Here is a 19,534-nt window from a genome sequence, read left to right as displayed (position 1 = left end):
TTTTGCTCTTCTCTCTCCCTTCCAGTACAGATAAACCATCCAGGGTGCCATGGCTTGGCTGTTGCTGCACTCCTCAGAGGATCCATCATCACTGATATTTAGAACAGAAAACTTTTTGAACTTCTGCGACACATCTTGTGAATGAAAATCCAGGTCAATAGAGATGTTAGAATACAAGAGATGGGAGGTCCAGTAAAGAGCACTGGGATATTATTCCATCACAGATGCTTTTGTGAACATCAACAGGCATGCAACCTTGCAATACCAAAAATACCAGCAAATAGTATTTTAACTCTACTTCATCATCCCTTTTTCATGCATCCTTCACCACTTCTACTATTTTGTCTATAATTTTCTTGGTAGATTACCTTGGTCACAATGGTCCAGATTTCAGTCAGTGGCGAAGCAAAGATACTTGCCGCTGACCTCAAAGAAAGCTGCCCACAAAGTTCTCTGTGGCATGGATTTCCCCCTACAGATGTCCAACATTGATATCACCAAGTAGGCCAAGCAGCCAATCCCATTGAATAATTCTTACAGATAGCAAACCAGGAAATGAAAACCACTGATCTTCCTATACAAATTAATAATTTTACATTAGAATCTTAAATAAAATTATGTGCCTATCCTAAACTTATGACAGATGAAATATCAAACTTTAAAAAATATAAAATTTGTTTTAATCATGAGTGAAACTTAAACCAAAAATCTATATATTTTTCAGCATGGGAAGATTGCTTAGCAACGATTTTGACTCCATGAAAAGCTGAGTCATGTTTAATTTAAAAGGGCTAACATTTTCAAGGATTTTCACAGTGAGACTAACAGCATAGATGTGGAAGTTCACATCAGTAAAGGTAATCGAGAAGTCTCAGACATAAGAACTTCAACAGCTGTGGTGGAGCAGGAAATTACTGACCACAACCTCTAGAATCTATGTAAACCGCATATATGTAAAGCCGGGTCTGCTGTTCATTTTACAGTTCAAATTATGGCAAGAACTGTATTTTATTATTACCACAACAAATGTCAAGACAATTACCATGGTTGCTTTCTCATCTTCAGGGCTACCTAATGTGTACATTACACTACATAAACACATATATTCAGCCTGTGACCTCCTATAAAACTGAAGCATCAAATCAAGCATTCTTTCTACTTGTAGTAATTGTTTTGTGGGAAAAAATAGATATATCAGTCTTTGGACAAAATGGATTAATGGATAGTATAGCAAGGTTGAACAGGAGAATTTCAGTAAGGTCTAACTTAAAAAGATGTAAATTGGATGTAGGTATGCTCGCTGAGCCTGAAGGTTAATTTTCAGAAGTTTCATCACCATACTAGGTAACATCTTCAGTGAGCCTCCGGACAAAGCACTGCTGATGATTCCCGCTTTCTATTTATATGTTTGGGTTGGTGATGTTAGTGCCTGTTCCTTTTCTCAGGGGTGGTAAATGGTGTCCAAGGCAATGTGCTTGTTGATAGAGTTCCATTTGGAATGCCACGCTTCTAGGAATTCTCATTTACCACCATATGACATCATTTACCACCCCCTGAGAAAAAGAACAGGAAATGACAGAGGAAATGACATCACCACAGAAAATGACATCGCCAGCCCAAAGAGACCCAAATAAATAGAAAGCAGGAATCATAGCAGTGCTTCGTCTGGAGGCTCACTGACGATATTACTTAATATGGTGATGAAACATCTGAAAATGAACCTTCCAGCTCAGCGAGCAAATCTACATCCAGAACTTCAACCTGAGCTACAAATCTTCTCAAAATCCACTAATTTGTAAATATATTTCACTTTCCTTCCCTGCCATTCTTACTTCTCAACCATTATTTTTAAACTCAAAATGCAGAAATTTAATTTATACTGTAAAACAGTGTCCTTTTCTCCCTCTTTATCTGGTTTCTCCCTCTTTATCCAGGTTTTCTATTACGATGCCCTCCACCTCTATTATGTCAGCTTATTGACTGCATCGCTATAAAATCTCCTGATTATTCTCTCACAGGTTGTCATGAACACGTGCCTTGGTACCCAGCTTCCATCAATGTGACCACCACTGTGATGAGCACTAAAAATATTTTCATGCTTCTATGACTTTATAAGACACCAAATACAACTATTAAAAATTACCAACTTTTTTTTTAAAACAATGCCTATATTTTAGGCCAAAGTTTATTTCCAATTGGCATTTACTAGAAATACAGGACAGAAATAAAGCACTATAAACACAAGATTAAATTATATAAAACAAGATTAAATATAGTGCATTCAAAATATGAGTTAATATACACCCACTGCAATTTTTCTGTAGCTCACTGCTTAATCATATAAACTTTTGTCAAATAATTCAATACTATTATTCTAATCTTAGAATACTAGAGTGTAGTAAAATGTGTTTTAGTGAAAACTACACTACAGTTAGGATATGGATTCCAATGCCACCTTTCCTTTGATAACTTGCTAATTTCAAAGCATCAGGAATTGCTTGCAAAGACAGGTGGATCCTCACTGCTCTGGAAGCAGAAGAATCAGGAGTCACCAAGAACTAATTTTGTGCATAAATTAACAGATGGTTCAAAAACAGCAGAATCTTCCCATCTGCTCAGTTAAGGAGATGAGACAGCATAAGAAATTGCAAACAGGAAAGAAACAAAACTAGAAGTAACTCAAAAGTTTACTTTCATTATGTTAAGCTTTCTACAATTCTGTATGGAATTATACAACAAAGTTACATGAGTTAGTTTTACTTTGCCACAGTTCATAAACTGGACTGAAATGACTGGCAAAAAAGAAGTTCAGCCCATTTTCAGGAACGGAGTGGATCTTAATGCATGATGTCACAAGATTCATTTTTCAATTTTGCAAGAAGTGCTCAGTTAGCAACAGAACCACTGACACAAATCAACAGCAGTTACTGCACAGGTACTAAAAATAGTCAAAAGGGATTCATGGAACATAGATTTTTATCTGAAAGCTTTGGAATTCAAAAGGGACAAAGAAAGCTCATGCTTCAGTTAGAGAATCTCATCACACTCAATTTGGAGTGCAGCATTCAGTTTTGGGCACACTTCAAGGATGATATTTTCTGTTTCAGAGTAATGGTGTAGATTCACTAGAATGACACCAGTGGCAGAAGTGAAATTATCAGGACAGGTTGTCTAAACAGCTAATGAGCTTTGTGGTGCATTGGTTTTAGACAATGAAAAGGCAACCATACTTTCTGGTTGTAAAATCAATTTCTTCATAGCGCTGACTAAGAATATTTCATCATTTGGTGGGCGGGGGCGGGGTGTGATTGGGAGGGATCACCTCAGATCTTTTTTTCAGCAACCTATTAAATTTTCCCCAATTTACTTATCACCAAGCTTCAATTCTGAACTTCTCTATCATAGCTCATGCTATTTCTAATCCTTATTCAGAACTTCAGCTTCTTCTCCCTCAGATTTACTCTACTGAATATCTTATACACTTTCCATGGCCTTAATATTCCTCTTAAAGTAACACAACATAAGCATATTAACTCCAAGTGTTAACAGCCTACAGAATAAGGAAAATCTTACGTGCTCTCAGCAGTCTGAATGACCACATCTGCAGGAGATGTCACTGTTTTTTTTCCAATTTGAACACTGGGATTTAGAGCTTAAACATCAGCTGGATGCATTGCAGTAGCATCCACAAGGCTAAGAGTTATGTGGAGAGCACTTCTTTAAACGTGGCAACCGTGAAGCCTAAAGAAAGCGAAGTCACACTAGTCAGAAGGAGGGAGGCAGGCAGATAGGAAAGCCAGAGTACATCGCAGTCAAGGACAGACTTTGTATTGGTAAATGCTGAAAGTGCAGTATCCCTTGGAGTACAGCCAGAGTCCAGTTGCACTGCTGTGAAGTTATTCATTTTGGAAGGAAAAACAAGGTGGGAGAGTCCTACCTGACTGGCTATAAATTGGGAGAGGGGACTGTGCAGCAGGACCTGGGTGCCCTTGTGTACCAGTCGTTGAATGTAAGCATGCAGGTGCAACAGGTGGGAAAGAAGGCAAATGGTATGTTGGCCTTCATTGCAAGAGGTTTGGAGTACAAGAGGAGGGATGTATTGTTGCAGTTAAACAGGGCCTTGGTGAGGCCACACCTAGAATATTGTGTGCAGTTTTGGTCTCCTTTTCGGAGGAAGGATGTTCTTGTTCTCGAGAAAGTGCAGCAAAGGTTTACCGGGCTGATTTCAGAGATAGCAGGACTGACATATGAGGAGCGATTGACTAGGTTAGGATTGTGTTTGCTGGAGTTCAGATGAATGAGGGGGTCTCTTATAGAGACTGAAAAAATTCTAACTGGACCAGACAGAGTAGATGAAAGGAAGATGCATCCGATGGTGGGTATGTCCAGAACCAGGGGTCACAGTCTGAGCATTCTGGGTAGACCATTTAGGACGGAGATGAGGAGACATTTCTTCACCCAAAGAGTGGTGAGGTTGTAGAATTCATTCCCACAGGAAGTAGTTGATGCCAAAACAGTGAGTGTATTCAAAAGGGTGGTAGTTACAGCAGTTGGGGCGAATGGAATCAAAGGTTATAGGGTTAGGCTATTGAGTTGGATGATCACCAATGATCATGATGAATGGCAGAGCAAGCTCAAAGGGCCGAATGGCCTCCTCCTGCTCCTATCTTCTATATTTCTACATTGGTCAAGACAGGCATTTCTGCAGCTGCAGATGCAATTTGATTCCAGGATGGAATGTTGCTTTCCTGGGGTCAGAGCCAAGGAGGTCACTGGACAGCTAGACATTCTGAAGAAAGAGGGTGAACAGTCAGAGGGTGATCATAGTTTACACTGGAACCAATGACATAGGTAGAAGAAAGGATGAGGTCTTGCAACAAGAATTTAGGAAGTGAAGTAGTGGACTAAAAAGCAGGACCTCAAAAGGTTTGGAATTTCTATATTACTTCTGTGTCACACTCGTGAGTATAGGAACAGGTAGATAGGACAGGTGAAGATTAACTGAAGATTTGGAGCAGGAAGTAGGGCTTTTTACTCCTTGATCACTAGATTAATTTCTGAGGAAAGCAAATATAATGGCTTGAACCTGAACTGGAATGAGATTGACATCGCAGGGGGTTTGTTTGATGGTAGTGGAATGTAAAGTGGAGCTACAGGAGCAAGCAATGCACAGAGAACTATAGAAGAACCACCAAATCAGTCGAGAAGACTGATAATAGTCAAGTTAAGGCAGAAAAGAGCTTGGTAAGGCTGGCTGGCATTTATTTAAATGCAAGGAATTTTGCAAGTAAGGTAGATGACTTGAGGATGCTGATCAACACATAGGGAGATGGCATCATTATATTCACAGAAACATGGTTGAGAGAGGGACAAGGCTAGCAGCTAAATATTCTAGGGTATAGAAACTTCAGGCAAGAGGTTGTGGGGTAGAATGCAAAACAGTGTTGCAATATTGATCAAGGAGTCAATTACTGCAGTAAAGGAGGATGATACATAGAAGGTTTCTCAAATGAGGCCATATGGGTAGAACTTAAAAACTAAAAAGGGATAGTCACTTTGTTGGCACTACACTATACAATGTCAAACCATCAGTGAGACACAGGAAAGCAGACATGTAGGCAAATCTCAGAAGTCTAAATACAAAGGGTAATAAAAAAGTAAGGGATTTCAACTTCCATAATACAAACTGGGACAAGGTGTGAAAGGCTTAAAGAGAATGGAATTATCAAAATCTGTCCAGCAGAGCTTTTCATGTCAGCACATAAAGTCCTACAAGAGAGATGGGTGTTGGGCCTAATTTTATGGAACAAAACTGAGCATTTTGGGGATAGCAAATATAGCTCAGAAAGATTTAATTATGGACAAGGACAAAGATACCAGAAATAAAGGTTCTGATCAGAGGGAAGGTCGACTTAAAATAAGGCAGAATCTGGTCAAAGTGGACTGGGAGGAGCTACTTACAGGAAAATCCATATCAGAGCAGTGAGGGTCATTCAAAAGGGCGATAGTGAGAGTAAAAAGTTAATTGTGGGTTCAATAAGTCCAGACAATACATGAGATCAAAAGGTCATATAGGATTTTTAAAAAGAAAATAAAGCAAGATTATGGCAGATACTGGGAACTCAAAAAGTGCATGCCCTAGAGGAGCACTGAACGAGTAGGGGATTGTTTAAAAAAGAAATGAGGGTTAAAGAGAAGACGTAAAAACACTGACAGGTAACATTAATGAAAATCCAAAGTTAAAAATCACACATTACCAGGTTATAGTCCAACAGGTTTAATTGGAAGCACACTAGCCTTCGGAGCACCAACCACCTGACGAAAGGGCAGCGCTCCGAAAGCTAGTGGGCTTCCAATTAAACCTGTTGGACTATAACCTGGTGTCGTGTGATTTTTAACTTTGTACACCCTAGTCCAACACCAGCATCTCCAAATCATGAAAATACAAAGGTATTATGCAAATATATTACGGGCAAGAGAAAAAAACCAGGGAAAGAATAAGACCCATGACAATTCAAAGTGGCAATTGGTATGTGGAGCCAGGAGACATAACTGAGGTTTCAAATGAGTATTTTGGTTTCCTTGCTATCTGCAGTGTATATTAATGATCTAGATATGAGGAACAATTAGCAAATTCACAGATGACAAAAATTAGTGCTGTAGTGGTAGACAGCAAGGAGTAAAGCTTTAGGTTTTAATGGTTTCAGCTGGCTTTAAAAAGTGGACAAATTACCAGATCAAGAGGAGATGTATCCTAGATTACTGTGTGTGGTAAGGGAGGAGATTGCAGGGGGCACTGACATTAATTTTAAAATACTTTCTGGACACATGAAGGATGCCAAAGGACTGTAGGACAGCTACTTTGGTACCATTATTCAAGAAAGGTGGCAGGGATAAAACAAGAAACTACAGGCTAGCAAATCTAATGTGAAACTATTAGAAAAAGTTCTGAAGGTCAGAATTAATTGCCTTATGGAGAGGCATGGATTAATCATGGATAGTCCGCATGGCTGTGTGTGAGAGAGATCATATCTAACAAATTAGAACTTTAAAGTGGTTACTAGATATGTAGATGTGGGTAGTACAGTTGATGTAGTTCACATGCACTTCAGTAGGGCTTTAGACAAAGTCTCACATGGCAGGCTGTTTTAAGAAATTAAGTGCCCAGGGATTCTGGACAATTTGACAAATTAGATCCTAATTTGGCTTAGTGACAGAAAGCTGAGGGTGATGGTCAAAGTGTGTTTTTGTGGCTGGAGGCAGACCCACAGAGTTTGATATTGGTTTCCTTGCTATCTGCAGTGTACATTAATGATCTAGATATGAAGAACAATTAGCAAATTCACAGATGACAAAAACTAGTGCTGTAGTGGTATACAGCAAGGAGTAAAGCTTCAAATTACATGATGACATAGATGAACTGGTTAGATGGGCTAAACCGTGATATGTAGAATTTAATCCTTAAAATTGAGAGGTGATGCATTTTGGGAAGACTAACAAGGTAAATGAGACCACATTGAATAGTAAGACCCTATGGAGTAGAGAATCAGAGGGATTTTGGAGTGCACAGCCATAGATCCATGGAAGCAGCAGGACAGGTAGAGATGGTGGTTAATAAGGCTTATGTCATACTTACCTTTAGTCAAGACATTGAATACAGGAGCAAGCAGGTTATAAAATAACTGTATATAACAGCTGGAGTGTTGTTCTGGTTGCCACACTATAGGGTGGATGTGATTATACCAGAACGCGCACAGAGAATATTCATTCACTAGGACATTGCCTCGGTTGGAGTGATTCAGCTACGGAGAGAGACTAGATAGGCTGAGGAAATTTTCCCTAGAGTAGCAAAGGCCAAGGAGGGTAGTCAGAAATTTTCCACTTAGTCGGGTCAATCACAAAGGGGTACAATTTAAAACAGTGAGTGGGAAATTTTCTTCCATTCAGAGGGTGGTAACATGGGACTCACTGCCTAAGAGGGGAAGAGGCAGGGAACAACGACATTTAAGAGCTATTCAGATAAGCACTGGAATGCCAAAGCACATTGAGCCAGGTGCTGGAAAATAGAAATGGAATAGACACAGATGCTTGATTACTGGCATGGATACAATGGGCTTAACGGCATTTTCTCCTGGCTGTAAAAACTCTATGACATTTAGTTACATGTAGGAAAGCAATAGCTTAATTCATTAACTCCTGACAATTCATTGCGGATGAACAAATGAAGTTTTGCTACCTCAATTTTCTATTACAGCTTGGCCTTGGGAGAAAATGCTTGCAAAAGTGATTTTACTTCAAGTAATGTTTGATGGGTAGTGCGATGCAGATAAATGGGGTAACCAACTTGTTTGTAGAAGGTGAGTTTGACATTTTTTTAAAAATGAGACCCTCCCCATGCCCATCCAAAAACAGCTGCTAGCTTCCTACCTACCAGTTTAGCTGCTTTAGGAATGTGAATCAGGTTGGCTTCTGGGTGGCTTCTGCTTGAAAAACTTTGCAAAGTAACCAGGACAACCAAGTTTCCAAATAAGAACCAACTCTTTTGCCACTGCTCATGGAACCTTGACTCCAAACAGGAAGTATAATCCAGAATTATAAATCAGATTCAAATATTCAGAGTAAGATAAGTCATTGTTAATGGAAAAAGTATGAGATTGGGAGAGTGATAATAGAGACATAGTTAAAAATAAAATGCGTTGAATTTTTTTAAATCCCTGTTAAATGCTGAACAAATATAATTCCACATTTGTAAATGCAAATTTTCAAGGTCAGGATCGGAATTATAACATATCATATATTAAAGAAAAATGTATACCTGAATGTATGATACCCAACTTTATCTGTCATTTAAGTTGGTTAACCATTGCAACGTCAACTCCTACGTGATTTCAATGGTGAGTCTAATGGCAAGCTACTGTAATAACAAAGCCTATGTAGGAACAGAATAACTCAGATGTTAACTCCTGTTTTTTTTCCCCCACTTTTTCCACATGTGGTTCTGGAAAATGCTGCCTTACATACTCCACATGAATAGAGAGTCCCAATAGCTTTACCATTATTCTCAACTCATAAAATAAACAATTATTCCACAAAATACTCACATCCCTCAACTTACACGAGGCAGTCCTCCTTGATGAAGGAGCAGTGGTCCGAAAGCTAGAGTTTCCAAATAAACCCATTGGACTATAACCTGGTGTCATCTGATATTTGATCTTGATCAACCCAGTCAAACACCTCCACATCAGGACAGCATGGAGAATCACACAATCTGCAATCTGCATCTCACTTTGACCAACATTCTGGTTGATCCCATAGCTCATATGAAACAATATGAATCTTCCCAATCTGTGAAAAGCCTTTAAAATGTCAGCAGTACTCTCAAACTTCACTGAAGGTGAAATAGAACAAGATTAAATTAGATTTAATGTACCTTCTTTAATATGTATTAATACTGAATACTCAGTATCCCCAGAAAGAAACTATGTATTGGCAAATGGTTGGATTCAGAACTAACCTTTAATGTTCTGAGTTAGAATCTGCTGTGGCTTGACATTTTTATTGATTCATAGAAAAAAAGTCAGACAGCTGCAGTTCACTTACATTCTCAGTCAACAAATTTAATTAAAAAAAATTAGGATTGTCCAGAACTTTCAAACAAAGATTACTCAAACAAATATTCTCAGACAACACAGCACTCACCTCTTTTGATGGGTTGGTTGGGGGTGTAAAAATAGTTTTCCAATAGGACCACACGAACATGACAAATGATAGATGAAATACCACAAGGTAGATAACTGAAACAAAGAAAGAATGAAAGCATTTTAAAGTTAGCAAAATGTACAATACTCTAGTGTTCACAGTGCATTTTCCTAAACAATACCATGATACTGGAACCCACATAAGTTTCCAATGCAAGTGGTGTAGTGCGTTTGTACTAACTCTTTGTCAGACCACTTTAAAATCAATTCCATTACTCTAGGCTTCCCTCCAGAAAATAATCTCACAATCTTTCCTTCAAAGATGCGACATTCCCTCTGGCAAAGCATTCCAACATTGTAAAGAAATTTCTCCCAACACATCAATTTATAAAACACTATAGCAGATGATTTCTAGACAACAAATGAAACAAAATCAATGTAAAGAAATGGAGGAATTGACGAGAGACTGTCAATAAAAATTTAGTTAAAATGATGAGCTTATAATATTTATTTCACAAGAGTGAGATTGAAATGCAAAGTGATTTGGTATGGGATTTCTAAAGTGAAAGTCTGAAATGATGAAACATCTGCCACCACTGAAGGGTGAGGTGGTGGAAGAGAATACACACAGGATCAGAATTGGATAACTGAAAGATGCAGAGTGACATTTAGAACTGGGGAAGTTACAGTAACAGGTGGGGCAAAATAGTGGAGGAAATAGTAAGAGAAGCCACTAGTGAAGATATCCAACCTGTATCTGGACAGAGGGGAATCCAAAATTTACAGCACAGAAGGCAGACATTCCACCCAATTCCCATTTAGATTGGCAAGTAACCATCTAGTCTAATCCAGAGCCTAGCACTTGCTTTCCAGTCTTATAGGAAACAGCACTTCAAACGCATATCAAAGTACTTTTTAAACAGCAGAATGTTGAGGGTTTCTGCATCTGCCATACTTCCATGAAGCAAGTACCAGATTCCCACCACTCTTTTTCTTGAATCGCCTCCAAAATTTGCTCCCTCCCAGCTTAAATCTATCACCTGGTTATCAGCTCCTCAAAAGGAATAGTGCCTCCCTATCTACTCTAAGCCACTCAACTACATACACTTCAATTAAATCTACCCCTAAACTCTGAAAGTAGCACAACCTGGTACCGTCTAAATAACCAGAGACCCTGTAGATGATCAGTAAAATGTCAGACCTCTTTAAGGCATTGGGTGGTATAGTGGCAATGTCATTGAAACAGTAATCCAGGGTCTGAGGCTTGTGCGTCAAGGCCAGATGTATAAATCTCTCATGCCAGTTGGTGGATTTTGAATGTAATTGATAAAAGTCTAACATATAAAAATATGAAACTGGTGTTGGGAATTGTGGCCATGAAATTTCTATGTATGACTGTAAAGAAAAACTTGTTTGGCTCACTAATGGCCACCAGAGATAGAAGTCTGGCATCCATGCCTGGCATACATGTGACTCAAGACCCACAGCAAAGTGAGCCTTTGAACTGGCCTAGCCAGTGACACCAAATGTACATGAAAAATATAAGGAAAAAGGAAATAAGGTCATCAGGAAATGCAGTTAAGCAAATCCGAGTTGAGTGGAGAGAGGCTCAAAGCTTAAGTTAATAGCAAGTTAATGCCTACTTACAGGGTATTAGCTACAGACTGAAGGATGTTATATGCATAGTGAGGGTGACAGCAAAGAATAGCAGAAAAAATAGCAATTGCACAGCATATCGCAGATGTACAATTTTATTTTTATTTAAGGGATATGGGCGTCGCTGACTGATTCAACATTTATTGCCCACTCCTAATTTTCCTGGAGGTGGTAGAGGCAAGTTGACATCAAGAACCACTGCTGTCCTTGGGTGTAAGGATACCCACAGTGCTGTTAGGAAGAATGTTCCCAGTGTTTCATCCGGCAACAGTGAAGACGCAGCAAAGTAACTCCAAGCCTGGATGGTGTATGGCTTGGAGAGAACCTTGCAGATGGTGGTGTTCACATGCATATGCTGCTTTGTCCTTTTAGGTGGGAGAGATTGTGGATTTGGAATATGTTGTCAGAGAAGCCATGATGAATTACTGTTGTGCAATGCAGTAGATGGTACATAAAGCTACTACTGCGCAATGGTGGTGGACAGAGTCAATGTTGAAAGCAGTGGATGTGGTGCCAGTCAAGCAAGCTGCTTTATTCAGAATCCTGTCCAGCTTGAGTGTTGTTGAGTCCAGCTGCACTCTTCAAGACAACTGCTTCATAGAACAAGAGTCACAAGTTGTCCAAGCAAAGTTGGAAATGACACACAGCATTTGTGAGGCTACAACTAGAGTACTGCCTGCACAGATAGTATCATCTTATTTAAAGAGGGTACAACGGACACTGGATGCAACTCAGGGAAAGCTTACAAAGGCAATTCCTGGGATGAAGACAGTGTCTTATGAGGAAAGGATAAATAGGTTAGATCTGTACTCACTGGAGTTGAGAAGACTGAGAAGCAATCTTGATGTAATATACAAGATTCTGAATGGGCTCAGGTAGGTAATGTTGAAAGGATGTTTCAACTCAACGGGAATCTAGAAGTCAGGTTCAAAACAAGGGGTCTTGTATTTAAGATAAGTTGAGGAGGAATTTATTTTCCCTAAAGGTTACTAAATTTTGAACTTGCTTTCTAGAAGAAGCAATCCTAAGTCCAAGTTAGAAAGATTTTGATCTACAAAGGGAGTCAAGTCTAGTCCCATTTGCCAGCACTTGGCCCATATCCCTCTAAAGCCTTCCTATTCATATACCCATTTAGATGCCTTTTAAATATTGCAATTGTACCAGCCTCCACCACTTCCTCTGGCAGCTAATTCCATATATGCACCATCCTTTGCATGAAGAAGTTGCCCCTTAGGTCCCTTTTCTATCTTTCTCCTCTCACTTACACTGTCTGGTTCTGGACCCGCAACTTCACTTTCAAGAAATTATGAACCTGCACTCCAAGGTCTCTTTGTTCAGCAACACTCCCCAGGACCTTACCATTAGCTGCATAAAACCTGCCTTGATTTGCCTTTTCAAAGTGCAGCACCTCAACACTTATCTAATCTCCATCTGCTACTCCTCGGCCTATCAACCCATCTGATCAAGATCAGGTAATGTTCTTCACTGTCCACTACACCTCCAACTTTTGGTGTCATCTGCAAATCTACTGATTATACCTCCTATGTTCACACCCAAATCATTTACATAAATGAACCCAGCACCGATCCTTGCGGCACACCACTGGTCAAAGGTCTCCAGGCTGAAAAGCAACCCTCAACTACCACCTCTGTTTTACCTTTGAGCCAGTTCTGTATCCAAACGGCTAGTTCTCCCTGTATTCCATGTGATCTAATCTTACTGACCGGTCTACCATGAGGAACCTTGTTGAACACCTTACTGAAGTTCATACAGATCACATCCACCACTCTGTCCGCATCAATCTTCTTCATTACTTTTTCAACAAACTCAAATCAAGTTAGTGAGATGATTTCTCATGCATAAAGCCATGTTGACCATCACTAATCAGTCCCTGCCTTTCCAAATATATGCAAATCCTGTCCCTCAGGATTCCCTCCAACAATTTGCCCACCACCAATGTCAGGTCCTCTTGTTACCGTCCTCTTGTTCCCTGGCTTTCCCTTTCCAACTTTCTGAAATAATAGCATCAAAGCCAACCTCCAGTCTTCCAGCACCTCACCTGTGGCATTTGATGATATAAATATCTCAGCAAGCAGCCCAGCAGTCACTTCCCTAGCTTCCCACAGAATTCTAAGGCACACTTGATCAGGTCCTGGGGATTTATCCACCTTTTAATTTGGAAAATTTGCTTGCTCCTAAGAGCCCACCTCTAAAGTTCCTAAAAGGAAGCAGTGAATACCATAATATAGAATTCAAACTACTAATTTGCTGATATCCTAACATAAGGCACAACTGCAACTCAGTGTACATAAGGCATAACTGCTTGTGTAACAGGTGTATGAGCGATGTTCCAACGTAGGATTGAGTTTATTAAATAATACTCAACTTTTATTTTAGGAAATGAGACATTAGTATATTCTGCTTAATTATGGTCAATGAAACACACGGGTATCATGTGGCCCTTTGTGAATGCAAATGTGCATTAATTGAAGTCAGGTCAAAAACAAAAATGCTGGAGGTTTGCTTTTCTAGCTTAACTAATAGACTCAAATGGTGGAGGAAAATCACTTTTTTATATCCTGCTATATTATGGTGAAGCCACTTTAGAGGTAAAAAGCTTTTAGTCAAAGACAGTTTCGTATTTTAAATTGGCTGAGCTCTGTAATCACATTACTTTGAAATTAAGTTCTCCTAATATTTATATGATGACACAACAATCCAGGTTGTACAGTTTTCGAGTTTGAATTAATTCTTGGTAGTGTGACATGCTGGAGAACAAATGAATGCTTTTCAAAGTGAGTTTTTAAAATAACTGGTTCTAGGCAGCAGCAGATATTGTGAAGAAATAATTCTTTTAACTGAAATACATTGACAGGCTTTGGAATTTTCTGGAATACTTTGATATTATCTCCAATGTCTAATTTCTACAATCATTATGGAGGCGAAATACATTTTCTAAGCAGCCAAAACTACTTTGGAGATGATTGCTTGTCTTGAACAAACTAGAAACCTAACAGGGAAAAGCTGTAAGGAAAAGTATATTCCTACAATGATTGACATCTTGAGGAACTCAGTCAAGGAGACAATAGAAAGCAATTTCAGTAAAATGACCATCTCCCTTATCATAAATTGGGCACACATGCCTAGCCAAATCAACACTGACCGTGCAGTGGACTTGACAATGCTAACTATACACATGCAAAACAAATACTCTAAAATAATTTAACTTTAGCAGAACTGTAAATATGCAAGGCTAATGGATTTATAATTGCAATTATCATTTACAATTGCTATGTCTGGTCAGTATCTTCCTCAAAATTCTTCTGAATCTTTCCCAACATGAAGGAAAGGTCTGTACAGACCAGCAACTTTGCCTGTATACGGGAGATTGCCCCAGTGAAAAATAGTGGACAATAACAATAAAGACATGCAAAATTACAATGAAAAAGACTAGCTGTAGGTAAACATTTATGAACCATCAGTATATACACCTCAAATTAAATCTCTAATCCCCTTATAAATTCTTCATAACACACAGACATGAAGAAATGTGTGTTTCAGCCAGAAAAACTGGAAAGGCAGCTTAATGGATCTTGTTCACAAGGTTTAAAGGTGATTTTTATGCTGATCATTATGCTGATCAGAACACTGTTTCTCAGTGTTCCTTCTCTGGATGCTTTCACTTGCTGACAGGAGGCAGACGATGACTGGTTCACAGCTATAAAGGAACTCTGACTTATTAATTCAAAGTTACAGCTTACAGCAACTGCCAAGATAAAATAAACTGGTTTTCTTCAGGCTAAAATCAGAAGTCAAAAGACTCCAGGTTATAGTGCAACAGGTTTATTGAAATCACAAGCATTTGGAGCACTGTTCCTTCATCAGGCATGTGTCACGGGCAGAAAGACTGATACATTTCACCTGATGAAGGAGTAGCATTCTGAAAGCTTGTGATTTCAAATAAACCTGTTGGACTACAACCTGATGTCACATGACTTCTGATTTTGTCCACTCCAATCCAACACCGGCACCTCCACATCATTTCTTCAGGCTAAAAGTGTTTTTTTAAAAACTGTGCAGGATAAAGACTGCTCCTGGGTTGGAGAAGATCTGATGGCTTCTTTCTAACATGGTTCTCAGGTAGTTGAACAGCTTGCAGCTATGGACAATCACAGTCATTGTCAGGCAGGAAGGCATTGATGACTGGTCACTAGTCCACAGACCAATTAGCTACTTGTCAGTAGAATGTACAATTGTACACATCCATAGCTCCAGCTTCTGTACACCTTCTCCAATGATAGCTTGAACCAGCAGTTGTGTAAACAGTAATTACAATGAATGCCAGATTAATTGCCTCTTGATGCCCTTACAGCATGAAGTGAGGAAAACAATATGCAGTTAGCTAATGTTAATCAATCAGAGTAGACTTTGACTGACATGAACATATGCCCTTGACAAAGTTAGGCATATCCCTTGACAGAGGTAAAACCCTCAAAAGCCCTGGGTATACACATTCAAATTGACAAGAAATGGACAGCCAGATGCATAATAAAAGAACAATAATAGACATTTTTTAAAAAAATGAAAGGACTGCAGGTGTTTAAAATCAGAAACAAAAACAGAAGTTGCTGGAAAAGCACAGGTCTGGCAGCATCTGTGAAGTGAAATCAAAGCTAACATTTCAGGTCTGTTCCAAGGTAGAGTCATGAGACCTAAAATGCTGACTTTGATTTCTCTGCACAGATGCTGCCAGACCTGCTGAGTTTTTCCAGCAACTTCGGTTTTTGTTTCATAAACAGACATTGGTTCTCTGATCTCTCATCCTTTCAGAGTCCCTTTCCATAACCTATTGATTTACACTGGCTATACCTATCCCTTGTGCCCATGTGGCACTTGGCCTCACAGATCAAAAGAAAACACACATGCACACTGAAATTGATCTTTAGCTATCAGTAGGTGTTGTACGACAACACCCTTCAAGTCACCAAATTTGAAACCCTATGAACAAGGATTAATATTTGTACAATGTTGAGAAATTTCTTGAGATAAATCGATCCAACTTCAAAACTGGTTAGCCCCACTACACCTAGAGAAAGCAACATGACTCAGCTATTTGATAATTTTCAGCCCTGTAAGATCAAGTATTCAAAAGTATCCATGTAGCCCTGTTCTCTTTGGCTCCTGTTCTCAATGAAGTATTTAAATTGTGAAATGTATATGTGGTTCAGTACCTTTCAGTTATGAGTGGTGTATAGGCTTCTAACTTCAACATAATTTTACTTTTTTTAAAAAATCTCTCATTCAACAACATCTGTTATCTACTAAATTGTTTGCCTACTGTATCCTTTGGTACTGAAGGGCAGTTCCATGTCTTTAACTTGATTACTAAGCCACATGAATTTTTCAACACAAGTTATACAGTAATTGAACCCTCAAGCTGGAAGTTTGTGTCTTGAATAAAGTATCATTATATTTCAGAGAATAACTTCTTAGACATAAAATGAAAGCTCAACATTTCAAAAATAATCAGCATAATCATATCAGTCATATGTACAAAAATTAAAAAAAAAGAGTCTTGGTTGGTGACTAAATTATTAAACCAAGATGTTAAGGTATGAATAGTGGGAAGGTCTCAGAATTTATCACTCATTAGCCTTAAATAAGTCAGATTTGTCAGAGAGACAATGGGACTGTATGATTTGCTTCACCATTCCAAGGTTAGAGAGAGGCTAAGTTAATTAAATCAATCACAATCACAGTGCTTAATCACTTGCTGTAAGTGCAGGTGGATTGGGTTGGCCCATTATTGATAATGATATCCTATTAAACTTGCCGTTAAAAAAAAAGAGCGATTTGGGTAAAGTACTGAAGAGATGGTATTATCCATAGCAATATATAGTACAAGTCATCTCCTCAGAAAGAAATCTGGAAGGTAAATCTGACAAAAAAATTCATAGCTCAATTAAAGATGGCATCATTTAACACAAGCACAGCTTAATTCTCTAATTAAAAAAAGTGGAAAATTCAGCATTTCTGGTAGCATCTGTGGAGAGAGAAACAATACTTCTTATCCAATATGATTTCTGAAGGTAACATGCTCTCTCCACAGATGCTACCATGCCTGCTGAGTTGCTCCAGCATTTGTAAATACAAAATTTCAGATTTCCAGCAAATATAATGTTTTGTTTTAAAAGTCTCTAATGTGTATTAACTAACATTTGATAGCATATTAGGGTTTGTGAAAATACATGAAGCACAAGTACCCCATCATATCCCCACTAATCCAGAATCCCCATCATATCCTGTATGTACCTTTTCACTCAATCTTAAGGTTCTGGTATTTCAGGAATGACGGTTTACAATAAGCAGCTTTACTGGTACAAAGTAACTGACATTTATTTTAGAAACATTTTCATTCTTTCGACATGGTATTAATTGTTTGTATTTTTAGAAATCTAACCCCCATTTTCATTACTCTGGCACACTTCAAGAAACCCAGAATTGTTATGGCGCAGAAAGAGCCTATATGGCTCTTTGAAACTCCACTGTGATTCTATTACAAAATACCAGTCTCCTCCCTTTTTCCTGTACCTTTGTACATCATTTCTACCCAATAACCATCCAATGTGCCCCCCCCCCCCCCCCACCCCCACCGGTGCCTCATTTGAACCTACCTTCACCACATTTACAGATATTCCAGCACATTTCATATCACAACAACTTTCTCTGTGAAAAAAATGTTTCCTCGCATCACCTTTATTTTGCTTGTACATCACTTTAAATAGGATCATAGAGATGTACAGAACAGAAACAGTCCCTTCAGTCCAACTCAACCATGTCAACCAGATATCTAAATTAATCTTGACCTATTTGCCAGCATTTGGCTCATATCTCTCTAAATCCTTCCTATTCATATACCTATCCAGATGCCTTTTAAATGTTGTTAATTGTACCAGACTTCACCACTTCATCTGGCAGTTCATTCCACACATGCACTACCTTCTGTGAAAAAAGTTGCCCCTTAGATCCCTTGTAAATCTTTCCTCTTTCACCTTAAACCTGTGCCCTCTAGTTCTGGACTCCCCTACCCTTGGGAAAAGACCTTGACTATTCACTCCATCCATGCCTATCATGATTTTATAAACTTTTTATAAGGTCACATCTCAGCCTCCGATGTTCCAAGGAATCTATGCCCTCAAGGCCCATTTGCTCTAGAGGTGTGCAATAACATTGCTAATTTGTTCTGCTGACCTGAAAGAAAGAGAGAGTGTGAGGGAGAGCAGGTTAGAGTGTTAAAGGATTTGTTCCAGTGCAATGAAGGAATAACTAAAATAATCAATGTCTGACTTGAAGGGCAACTTGCACATGTTAGTACTTACATATACCATCCTCATCTTTTGAGGTGGTTTGGGAGAAATTGTCAAAGTCATGGCTAGTTGCTGAAATACATTTTGTTGCCAGTACACTGAAGCTCTATCGGATAAATGGTGAAGAGTTTAAAGCGTTGGATGAGAGGTTGGTTGCTTTCTCTTGGTTGGTGAGAGTTTCCTCAAATGATTTTGGAGGCAGAAGATCGACCAGAATTGGGAGGCAGGAGACCGACTGGAGTCAGGAGTCAATGCTAAGGGCACCTTATGCCACTCTCTCCGCTTTATATACAGCGGTGCTGTCACCTCTGGTGGGTTTGTCCTACTGAACAATTAGGACCTAATTAGGGGAGGTGATAAATGGCTTACCTGCTGACCTGTGAGGGCGCGAGCACGAGAGAGTGTGTGGGTGTTCGAGAGAGGGTGTTCGAGAGAGAGTGAAGACTGGTATGTTTCTCTGTCTTGCAGGCAGACTATAAAAAAGTACATAGCCACCTCCTGCAATTCAGAATCAATTTAAATAGCCATCTCCTGTAGTTAAGAAAGAATAAGAACACTGCAGTTAAGAATCTAACCACACCCTGCAGTTAAGAAACAATTTAAAACAAATCCTGCAGCTAAGGAATGATCTAATCACATTGTTTCTGGAAATAATCAAATCACGACATAGTGTCTTTGGTGGCATGTGACTGTGCTGTAAAATCCTGTATAAAGCAGAACTGTTCCCGTGTTCAGAGAGATCTCTTATGGAGACACAGCTCCATAAGCTCCACAAACAGTGTTAAGGGTTCCTCCAAAAGACTGTACGTGCTT

At 39.0% G+C, this 19,534-nt stretch overlaps 1 protein-coding gene across 2 annotated transcripts in view; it reads right to left on the bottom strand.

The window, feature by feature from the left end:
- LOC140481359 (palmitoyltransferase ZDHHC20-B-like) overlaps positions 1 to 19,534 on the bottom strand; it is a 123,138-nt gene that overhangs the window by 80,701 nt on the left and 22,903 nt on the right. For both annotated transcript variants that reach the window (XM_072577424.1, XM_072577425.1), the window contains exon 3: positions 9,700 to 9,794. In XM_072577424.1, coding sequence (XP_072433525.1) covers positions 9,700 to 9,794 — 95 coding nt within the window. The remainder of the gene's footprint in view (positions 1 to 9,699; positions 9,795 to 19,534) is intronic.

The sequence above is a fragment of the Chiloscyllium punctatum genome, chromosome 9, assembly GCF_047496795.1.
Source record: "Chiloscyllium punctatum isolate Juve2018m chromosome 9, sChiPun1.3, whole genome shotgun sequence".
Taxonomy (NCBI): Eukaryota; Metazoa; Chordata; class Chondrichthyes; order Orectolobiformes; family Hemiscylliidae; genus Chiloscyllium; species Chiloscyllium punctatum.
Note: the sequence above shows the minus strand (reverse complement) of the source record. Positions and strands in the feature narration are given on the sequence as shown.